The sequence below is a fragment of the Ctenopharyngodon idella genome, chromosome 10 (assembly GCF_019924925.1).
Source record: "Ctenopharyngodon idella isolate HZGC_01 chromosome 10, HZGC01, whole genome shotgun sequence".
NCBI classification, from domain to species: Eukaryota; Metazoa; Chordata; class Actinopteri; order Cypriniformes; family Xenocyprididae; genus Ctenopharyngodon; species Ctenopharyngodon idella.
Genome location: NC_067229.1, coordinates 42,288,187 through 42,299,976, shown reverse-complemented (window position 1 = coordinate 42,299,976; position 11,790 = coordinate 42,288,187). Strand labels below are relative to the sequence as shown.

The window sequence follows — 11,790 nt, the reverse complement described above, 5'->3', positions numbered from 1 at the left end:
ATAAAACGGTTAGTTCCTGTCCTTGATTCTGATTGGTCAATAGCTGTGTTTTATTCACGATAATACAAGGCTATGACCGCTTCACCCAACGGTTCTGTGTATCAATACACAACACCCTTAGCAACCACTCTTAGCAACGTAAACTATGTTCTCAATTGATATTGTTCATTGAAACGTACTGTATTATGTAGAAGAGTATTGTGAGAAAGAGATCGAGTGAGCGATTTTATTACCTGCATTCAGATTTATCATTTTCCTTCAGGTCAGTCCTATGTTCATAATAAAAAATCTGTTTAAACGTCCGATGTATTATCTTGTCCTTTTAACAGTTAAGGGGTTTTCCCGTGACTGACAGCGCTAGTCAAAGCATTTGTCAGTTGCGTCTTGTTCCGTGTTCACAACAATTCAGTCTTTTTAATGTAAAAGTCTTCACTACTGACTGACACACTCATAAAGACAGTCTTTGCTGCCATCTAATGGCGTAATAATGTAACTTCTGTTGCTGTTCACGGCCAGGGACTATTTTTTCCAGCGGAAGGAAGGCTTTTAGTGACAGTTTACGTAATGAAAGTTGCATTGATACATATTTTTGGCTTTAATATTTGTATTGTGTGGTAACCTTTTTATAAAAGCAATAAGGTACTCGAGGCTAGTGCTGTATCGTGAATAAGTCACGGCTGAAGGGGTTGCAGGCACTCCGCTACGCTACAGCACAGCCTCTCGTACCTTATTCCTTACATATAGTATCTATCTTTTTGTTTTTAAAGGCCTCTTAAAAGCATAAAAAGGACTTAAATTTTTCTGACTGTTGCCTTTCCTGTCACAGCTCTAGTCGCCAGTGAAAAGCCTGGGACTGCGTGCACATTTGTGGTACCATCAGCCAATCAGTGATGTCTGCGAGTGAACAACTGAGGTGAATGGGAATGCTAACAGACCGAGACCATGCTCTTCAGGTAATATAGACCACCTTGGTTCTAGCCTTTTTGAATCTATTAAATAGTACCAGCTATGGCACAAAACATGTTCACCAACTGCTGTGTATACCACCCATGGAGATCGCATTCTCGTTTACATGTAATATCGAGCCTACATGAATTGACTTATGCCACTCAAGACTGTGCTATATTGTGTATAAAGTCAGCTAACTACTTAATTGCAAGCATTTGTGTAGTTCACTGTAATACTTGGAGATAATGGGGATTGCAGTATTTTAAAAAAAGGATTTCTGGTCTCAGTTTGTTCAAACCACTGTTAAATGACACTTTAAAAAGAGAAATAAAGAAAATGATAAAAAGTCAAGAGAATAAGGCATTATTAACACAAACCACCACAAAAATAACCTGAATCAAAATTGAAATCAGTGAACAAACATCTTGGTTTCATTTTTAATGTTTTGTTTTTACATTTTTCTTTTACATTTGAACATTACAATAGTTTTCTTCCCTTCCTCCGTTCCCTTCGTTTGTTTAAATATTATTACGTGACTGGCTCTGTAAATCTTTTCGAGGCTCCGTCGTTTAGCGCGTGTGCCTCTGGCCACCAGACTACACCAAATAAAACAGAAGTCATCAAACAAAACAGTTTACATCTGCAGCAGGAAAAAAAAAGAAGACACATTTACATCAGAATATACATATCAGATCATTTAACATTAAAAATTAGCATTTTATATATATATGCATTTGACCTAAAACAGCTTTTCAACTTGAAAGAAAGAAATCAGCAGCTCTGGGTTTCGGGTCAACATTTTTTTTTTTTTTCCAGTGTCTTCAACTGGCTGTATATTAAAATATGTCAATATTTCAGATAAAAGGTTCGCTATGTCCTTGAAATGGAATCTGAGCGCACCAGTAATAGATTGCTTTTCGTTTGGCTTCTTCTCAACCTGCGTTCTGGACGCCAGCGGCAGAAAAATAAAAAGCAACAATTTTTCATACATCAAATCTCTGTAAGGTCACTCGTGACAGCTAGCATGTGCAAAGAGAAAACCGCCGTTCTTTTTGTTCACCGTGCAAAGCTTCCTCCGTACACTTGATTTACTCAGAATAAATGAAATCTCACAGGACTGAGGTATGATTCATTAAAAATGCTTGTTTGCTTCAGTCAAAAGTGAAATAAACCGCTTCGTTCACGTACAGTCCACGACAGGTTTCCAAAATCAAGAGGAACGTCCTCTATTAGACAACATTAACAACAACAGACAACATAGTAAGTTTCTTTTTTTTTTTTCTCAGGAGTATAAAAGTGTCAGAATGTGCAGAACACAGGAAAAAGTCCTTTTGTTGATCACTACACACAGTGTGCTTTGGACGGGAGTGGTGTTTTGGAAACTCCACGGTGAATGACGAAAGATTCAGCTCATGTTATCATGTCCGTGAGTATGCTGGTATCACACCTGTAAAATGATTCAGATCATGTCATGTGTGTACACTACTTAGAAAAATCATAATGTGTTACTGGAGTTTTTTTTTTTCCACCATCATACGGTCTATTAATTTCACCCTGATTTTTTTCGAAACACCATCAGAAAAATATGCCTGAACTGGTTATATGCAGTGAAGTATATTTACAGTTACATTTCTTTCTCTTATATTTGAAACCACCATGTTTTCATTTGAAAACAAAAATGTTACAGTATACATTTTTTCTAAATGACACCAACAACAACACAGATAGATAGATATAGATATATATAAAAAGGACCATAAAAATATTGGAGTCCTCTCCCTCTGTATTGCCCAAAAATAGGTCATTATGATCAACAATGAGACTTCACAATTAAAAACAGCTACTAAGATTAAGTCATTTTCTTTCTTTTTTTTCTCCAATAGATGAATGACATGGTGTCTTTCAGCGTGGCGTCTGTCCAAGTGTGCAAAGAAAAATTTAACTGGCACCAAAATTGATTCCGACAACACTTGTGAACACTTAAAATGAGCGAAAAAACTTAAAAGAATCGTGACAAACTCAACTGAATAATTCACTCATCTAAGTATGTTTCTCTAAAAGCCAAAGTCATTTAAAAAGCATACAGAAAGGGAAAAAAAGAAAAGAAAAATGGAGTCCTGCAGTGACAGGAGGGCTGGATTACTGTTAACAGCAGTTGTGATGTTTTGTTTTCTGAGATGATCGCATTTTTCTTGTCCTCTTTATTTGGTTCCACCCCCCCTTGTCCTTTCACCAATCAGAACCTGTAGTGCTTGAAGTCTTTATGACATCAACTGTACATGAACCAATCGGAGACTCCGGCCATTTTCCCAGGGCCTCCAGACGAACTCTTGTGAAACAGATGAGACACAATATTAAAAAAGAAAACCACAAACATTTGTTACCTTAAAAGTGTGTGTTTTTAATCATTCTTGTTGAGATTATGAATGGAAAAATGTGCATACCTTCAATGAGTTGGTGCCGCATCTTCAATTAAGCGTTCAGTGGTATCCATTTGTAAATGCTGTGGCGATCAAAGGACCCTGAAAGCAGATAATGTGTAAGATGTTGAACAGAATCATTGATGCAGTGTGAAAACAGTGATTCTAACACACTGACAGAGTCAGACAGAATAATTCACACATTTCTCTTTTATGAACTGTCTGAGATTCATTCTTCTCTCATGTACAGAATCAAGAACTCCACTTTAAGAGAACATTTATTCACAAATGATACTGATAAAAGTGCCAATGAAAGCTGTGATCTGAGTGTAATTGAGAGCAGACATCCTGATGAAGTGAAAAGTTTGGCTAGTTTGGCACCAGCAGATGTTTAGGATTCTGGTTTGTCCCTGGCTTAATTGTTGCTTAATTAGTCCAACCTGAACAATCAATCAATCAAATGAATTTACATGTCTTTTAGAGTAATTTCAAATTTGATTTTTAAAAATTACATTATTTGGATTACACAGACTAACAGCTTTGAACTGATATATTTTAATGAGCACCATAAAAATAATTTGTTCACTATCAACATTTCCCTTAGTTTTTAATTATGCCATTTTAAAAGGTTTCTAATTTTGTTTTGATGGTCTCCTACAATAGGTTTACATGCATCCAAGGTCAAAAAAAGAGTTTTCTCTTCATAATATACAGTATATTGCACATTACCTAATTTCTCAAAGAGTCTAAAAACGTTTTTTTTTTTTTTTTCCCGAAGATTCTATCTCTAAAGCCTCCTTTCCGAGAGCTTCCTCTGCTCTGATTGGTCAGATGGCCCAGTCTGTTGTGATTGATTACAGCTTGTCAGAAATAAAACGCCTTTTACCATATCTGAATTTCAGCTCTGGAGGCTTCCTCAGCGCTTGATACACAATGACACGAACAGTAACAATGGCGTAATTTTTTTCTGTATCAAATCCAGCGAGACTTTTCTTTGGAAGTGCATGCAAAGTGGATTTGCAGTGCAGAAAACAGCGTCTTCTTGACATGTCGGCAACACGAACCAAACTCTTCCAGGCCTCAGCTACAACTACAGTTGTTTGAGGATGGGGCAAAGCAGAAGTTGTTCGCGAGCGGCAGCGAAGACCATAGACTGGCATTATGTAGATTTGTTCATTGTTACGTAGGTATGTAACATGAAGTGAGACTTGAATTACATGACTCGTTTCGGTAGTTCAGAATCGATTCTTTCTTTTAGGAGACTAACTTTATTTGTTGTGCAGTTTGATCTTTAAAACTTTGCAGACCTTTTAGTACATTCACAAACAGCTATATTACACACTGCATGAAAGGTAATATTCGAAAAAGCATAACAAGGGCACTTTAAAAAAATATTAAAGGGTTAGTTCACCCAAAAATTAAAATTATCCCATAATTTACTCACACTCAAGCCATACTAGGTATATATAACTTTCTTCTTTCAGTCAAACATAATCGGATGTTAAAAAATATTCTGGATCTTCCAAGCTTTATAATAGGAAAGAATAGTAACCGATAATTTGAACCCCAAAAAAGCGCATCCTTCCATCATAAAAGTAATCCATACGTCTCCAGGGGGTTAATAAAGGACGGACGTTACCGGAAGCTAGTCTATAAATGTATAAATATGGATAATTTTCTTACAAAAACACATCACTTCACTTCAGAAGGCCTTTATTAACCCCCTGGAGCAATATGGATTACTTTTATGATGGATGGATGTGCTTTTTTTGGGCTTCAAATTGATTGTGTTGGACTGAAAGAAGATAGTCATATACACCTAGGATGGCTTGAGGGTGAGTAAATTATGGGATAATTTTCATTTTTGGGTAAACTAACCCTTTAATTTTATAAATATTTAGTTTTCCACAGATCCCTCTCATTCAGGTGAACTGTTTAGAGATATTCTGCCTTTAGGCCCCATATGGCCAAACATCAGGAGCTGCTCACTTAAATTCTTGCTTTTTAAAAGTGTTTTTTCTTTTATGCTACTAAATAAAGCTGCTACAATCCACATCAGAGTAACTCAGAGGCCTCCAAACATAAGGAAAATTCAATAAGAAAACATATTTGCTGTGATTCCTCTTCCGTGGAGCTGATCAGTCCTGAATACACAAATCCTGCCCATTGTCAGTCCCCGTTTGTGAACTTACAAACCCACACGGCTGATTTAGAGGGCAAAACGGCAACCTGTCAACAAGCCTTTCTGAGAAACACAGCCGCTTATCGGGCCTGTCATCAGACTATTGTGTGCATGGCAGGAGCGGATCTGTCTAATCCATACGAATAAATCAAAGTCAGTCTCACACCCGCTGCTTTAGAGGGCAGGAAGGAAAGGCTTTCTTAAGTTTATATTGGCTTTTCTACCAGGCTTCCTCATTTGAAGAATTGTGGGTAATGAAACTTTTTTTGTCTGAGATGTGTGTTAATACTACTAGTTTGAGAGGGGGGGGAATGGGGTTTCCAGTAGGAGGTGAACTGGTGACACGTGTCAGAAAAATAAATGGAGACGAGCATTTTAGTTCTGCGTCATTTCCCGTGTTAATGTTCTGCACGGAGACATCAAGAACTACTCACACACACACATCTATCAGTCCAGCTGAAGGAACGCACACTAAATTTGGAATTAATCACATAGCACAAAATGCTCTCGCTCAGAAACACGCTAATGCCGATGAATAAAGTTATGAATTCATTCATGTTTTATTTAGATGCCAGGAGGCAGAAATGAAGAATAAAAGATTCAAGTTTCTGCTCACTTCAGTTTCTAACCAGCAGTTAATATTTCTGCCACCAGTGAATTGTCTTTATACACAACAAACAGTTGTTTATTTGCAATTCTTCTACATTAGCAACCAATTTAACCATTTAAGGAGGACTTTTTCATTCAAAGTGACTTGCTTATTGCAAAGGCTCTCTCTAAACATAAATGTCTTGCTCAAGGGCCCTATAGTGATACAAATCAGGTTTCTAGAATCAAACCTTTTAATTACCAGCCAAGTACTTTAACCACTAGGCCAGTGGTTTTCAATCCTAGTCCTGGGGACCCACATCTCTGCACATTTTGTATGTCTCCCTTATTTAACACACCTGATTCAGATCATCAGCTCATTAGGTGAGAGCTGAATGGCTGCTTAAGTCTCGTTCACTTGGCAGTACTTCACTGCTTACATTGCATGTGTACCCACTACTGGCAGAACCCTTGCAATAGGTTTAAATGGAACGCCCTAAGCCCTTGATCCCTTGGAGTCTCCTATGGAGCCCACCATGTGAGTTGCTGTTGTAGATCTGCACGCTTAACCGTTAAAGCTGACCTATTATGCCCCTTTTTACAAGATGTAAAATAAGTCTCTGGTGTCCCCAGAGTGTGTATGTGAAGTTTTAGCACAAAATACCCCACAAATAATTTATTATAGCATTTTTTTTGAGTGTGTCCCTTTAAATGCAAATGAGCTGTTCCTCCTAGCCCCCTTTCCAGAAGAGGGCGGAGTTTAAAGAACTCATGCTCCGGCATACCGGCAACAACAAAACAGGACAATCTCAAGCGCCAAAAAAGAAAGGGCATTCATGTGCAATTTTTTACTAGGAAACTCTTGTTTACCTACTTTCTTCAGGATATTTCCTTCAAAAAGGAAATTTAACCATGATGTGCTTAGTGCCTCAGATGTTATGTCTTTTGTTCAATAGTACATCCCAAAACACAAAATGTTAATGCCTCTTTGGTGCAGACATTACTCAGCTTTACTCATAAAACTCAACTGCACAGTGAGGATAAAGAAATGGCAGAATCTGTCATTTTTTTTTATTTAATTTGTCATTAAATCATTAATTCAAGAAAACATTCATTTTTCAAGAAAACATTCATTTGGTTCAAAAAACACTCACCCAGTAATGAAACAAGTGAAGTCTTTTTGAGTGAGTCATTGAATCATTCATTAAAACTAGTAAATTACCTTATTTTGTTTATTTGTCAGTTCAGAATTGTGGGAGAATCGTGATCTCTATTTAAAAAAAAAAAAAAAAAAAAAAAGAATCGTGCAGCGCTATGCTGTTGTGACATCACAATCATGTTGCATTGTGGTCTATGGATCTGCCTGAAGTGAACATATGAGTAGACTGGCTCCCTTGGGTCTGTCCAACAAAAAACTTCCCACGTCCACTTGACACACATCAAAATGGCGGCGGGGATTCCCCCGAAGGGAAGTGCTTAGCAAAGTTCGTGAGTGGACTCAAACGCAGACCATGAACTGAAATAAGAGTGTCAGATAAGAGAGACATACAAAATGTGCAGAGCAATAAATCCCCAGGATCAGGACTGAAAACCACTGCACTGGGCAACATCATTTCTATTCTGATGGGAAAATCTCACCAGTTCATAAATTACTCCTTGTCATTACTGGCTCAAAGTATTTTGATTTCGGAAGACTTTGATATACCATGCCAGATGTATGGAGCACTATTATGGTGATTTTTCAAGAGCTTCCAAGAAAGAACATTATCAAGGTTTGGAACAGCATGATGAGTAAATAATGACAGAATTTTCAACTAATCCACCAATTACAGTACATCTCTAACATTCTTTACCTTTCATATACAGCAGATGAAAACAGGCCTCAAAGCAGATCACCCACAAGCAACAAAACAGCAGAAATCTGCTGCAAACACTCGCATAAATCAAAACATGTGCTTCAGTTGGTTAAGAAACTGATTTGTGAGAACAGGGTGAATAATTTAATTTCAATTTGGCACCTCATTATAAATGCTTTCTTCTTCAAATTGAGATCCGCGCTGACACCGCGCCGCAACCTGACGTCCGTGACATCTGCAGACAGAATCCGTGCGCTCCCCGACAAAAGCCAATTAAAGCAAGTTTTTGTGCAACGCAGGGGCTTTTGTTTGGAGACGGTGTCAAGAGCATCTGCTAGTTACAGGGACATCTGATTTTTGACAATTTGCTCATTTCCAACCATGGCAGCTTTTCGCTTCCTCTAAACTGTTTGTGATGCTTTTATTCCCCAAACAAAACATCAGCGAGACGAGAAGTGTCAGTCTAACGGAGACTCGTGACTCATTGGGGTATTTTTGAACATGTGGAATGGAACTAATTCCTCTGATATTTTGTTTTTTTTTTCTAGCGCTGCGTTTCTAAATTGCTGCGCTGACAATCAAGTCCTCGCCATAAAAACTGAGTCATGACGAAGGGAACAGCCAATCAGACTCTTATTTCTCAGTTGGAGGTTGAATATAATTATAAACTATGATGGACAAAAGACAAAAAGTGAGAATTTTCCTTGTACTTTTGGATCTCGAGTGAAAGAGAGCTCTACTCACTGCGATACTGTGATTGAACCCGGAGCCCGGCTGGGGGCTGGCAGCACTGATGTAATTTCCCACAGCTGAGTCCTGACTGCTGGGGCCATACAGGTCTGCCACGGGTCCAGGACTGTTTGCACCAGGGAAACCTCCAGGCCGAGGAGGGTTAGGACCTGTACAGGACACGCACACATCAGATTTATGATAAATCAAATTTCAGTCACTAAGGTGGCAGACACCGTTTCCACCAGAGAGAAACATGGGAAAGAATATATACACTACCGTTCAAAAGTCTGGGGTCAGTAAGATTTTTTTTTAAAGAAAATAATACTTTTATTAAGGAAAGATGCCATCAATTTATCAAAAGTGAAAGGAAAGTCATTTATAAATGTTACAAAAAAAAAATTCTATTTAAAATAAATGCTTTTGAACTTTGTATTCAAAGAATATTTAAAAGTGTATCAGAGTTTCCACAAAAATATTAAGCAGCAAAAACTGTTTTCAACATTGACAATAATAAATGTCTCTACAGCACCAAATCAGAATATTAGAATAATTTCTGTAAGTTCATGTGACACTAAAGACTGGAGTAATGATGCTGAAAATTCCGTGTTGCCATTGTTGCATGGCTTGTGCTGTTTTTTTAAGACACCTGCATTCTGTCCAGTTGTTTGCTTTTTAAATACAAAAATTTCCTGTATGAACGGCCTTCACAAGTGGACAGCATATAGATTAAAAACGCCCACAACATTCATGCAAAACAGCAAGCAGCCTGGTCTGATCGAAGGACAGGCAGGGAGAAATGCAGGCTTTCCTGCTGTGCTGAGCACGCTGTGAACTGAAATTTCAAGCGAGTGTGAACATGCATGTAAAGATCGAGCTTCTTTTGTGACTGCTCATTTCCTACATCTCTCTTCACAGTGACAGAATACAGCTGGAGTTGGAGGAGAGACCTCCAATAACTGAACATCAGTGACTGCAGTCACCACAGGTGTAAACCAGAGAAAGAGATGCACGTGTATGATGTAGGCTTGCTACGGCAGTCTGTGTTACACGTTGTTCGGCCGTACACCGATTACATTACTCGGCCACCGCCCCCACCGTCGTTTTGCTATTTTATAGAAATAAAAACCATTTAGTTTAGTTGGACAACGGACGCTACAATTATAAACCGAAAGCGTCTGCTCTGCTATATACAGCACAAGCTGCAGAGTCACAGCAGAATGCAGCAGGAGTCAGGTTTCACTTATCACATGATGAGAGTAAGGAGAGACGACTGACAAGACAATGGCGGAGGATTTGGGATGCAGCAGATCCTAAGGGTCAGTAGCTATGATTCCATCACCGTTTTCATGCACATTCTGAAGAATCACATTAAAAACAAGTGATGGAAACACCAAATTTCGAGAAAAAAAAAAAAAAGTATGCTTGCTTGAGGTGGTTTTTGACTAGCGCGAAAAATAGATAATGCGAATAATGGGAGATGGAAACGCATTTGCTGGATAAATTCTGATGTAGCAAACATTAAACCCACGCGACTAATCAACTGTTTCCGCTGATGGTGTTTTATTTACTGTTGGTTACTAGGTTATCAATACCACAGTCATCTGCTTGATGAAAACGCGCCTAATTTGCATTTTTTTTTTTTGCAAACTTCGCTTCATGATTCGTTTCACATTTGGATGGAAACCCAGATATTGACAAATATCTAATCTTAAATATAATAGATTATCTTGTAAAATGGGTACACGTGAGTACAGGTACACTGAGTACACGTGATTGCGAATTCGAAGTCTCAAGCATCTCAAGAATTAATTGATATACTTGAATATATATAGAAATAAATATTTCGTTTAGCAATATTTTTTATTTTGCAGTATTTATTACTGTGGCTTTTGGTTAAATGACATAGATTGTGTTAAATTAGTGATAACAGACAGCACTAACTACCTCTCCGCCTGTCTCTGGCCATGTTTCCCATGTCTTATCTGAGCTCTAGGGCTTACCTCGCTTTTACAGTCATTTTTATGTGTGTACTGTAATCTTTATTCCATATAATTGCTGGATTCTGTAAAGGTGAGTGCCGTGCTTTCTCTTGCTTTGAAATAGGATTTATGCTCCAAATTAAACCCTGGGGCTAAACCGTTACTGCTATTAGCTTTAATAGCTAAACATGACTTACATTTATTGGCTTTGACTGGTAGCTTAGCAGCACCCATGCTAATTAAACCCGCCGGCCTGCGATTACGCAGCATGTTTTTGAGACACAGGTGACTCATCTGTCCCGCTCCAGCTCCCAGCGTTGGGGTTATAATCGATGTCACCCTGGCACATGCTTTGGCGGGATAACAAAGTGTTTTTGCTGAGCAGGCATAGAAACATAGATATTGTCTAACACAAAGCTACACACCAACGGTGTCAGTATTGACCCCTGAAAGACCCACAATGCATTGACTGTGTCCAAGTTGCCACAGCAACAAGCATACAAGAGACATTTGGATGGACCTTCATATCAGGTAGTGCGCCTGTATTTAATAGAGCTATCTGGAAACGCTCTAAACCCATACTGAAAGCGATATTAAGGTCATAAATTGAAGCAGCAAAGTCGTAGATGAGTTTCTGTTTCCAATGCCAACAAAAAAATAAAACTAAAGGAGGTATTTTGTTGTTGTTTAGCTGGAAAAATGTCAAAATCTAGCAAGAACCATCTGATAGAGGAAAAGAAAATGTGGGAAGCCAAAACAATAAAATATGCCAATAACAACAAAATATGTAGCAAATATCTGATCTGAACTAAAAGCACTTCAGAGATCTTAAAGTTAACAGTAATGGTGTTCCCAACACATTTACTTCCATTATGTGACGCATTTCAGAATGAACAAGAACACTAATTTAAATCATGTACATTTAGGAATCGATTTAGCTTTAGCTTTTATACTGCGAGTCCAAAGTTACCGGCAGCAGAATGAGCACAGGTTGGGCTCGAGGCCAAACCTACTACGTCTATGTAATCGCTGGTGTAAAGCGGGAGGACTACAGACATTTTCCTGTTGGCTGCCAAATGAAATGA

The 11,790-nt window shown here is 38.3% G+C and overlaps 1 protein-coding gene across 6 annotated transcripts in view; it reads right to left on the bottom strand.

The window, feature by feature from the left end:
- Positions 1-1,357: 1,357 nt before the first annotated feature.
- The window catches only part of msi2a (musashi RNA-binding protein 2a), a 180,770-nt gene continuing 170,337 nt past the window's right edge, over positions 1,358-11,790 (bottom strand). For all 6 annotated transcript variants that reach the window (XM_051908708.1, XM_051908710.1, XM_051908712.1 and 3 more), the window contains 3 exons: positions 8,739-8,893; positions 3,393-3,470; positions 1,358-3,277 (listed from right to left, as the gene is read on the bottom strand). In XM_051908708.1, coding sequence (XP_051764668.1) covers positions 3,429-3,470; positions 8,739-8,893 — 197 coding nt within the window. In that variant the 3' untranslated portion in view covers positions 1,358-3,277; positions 3,393-3,428. The remainder of the gene's footprint in view (positions 3,278-3,392; positions 3,471-8,738; positions 8,894-11,790) is intronic.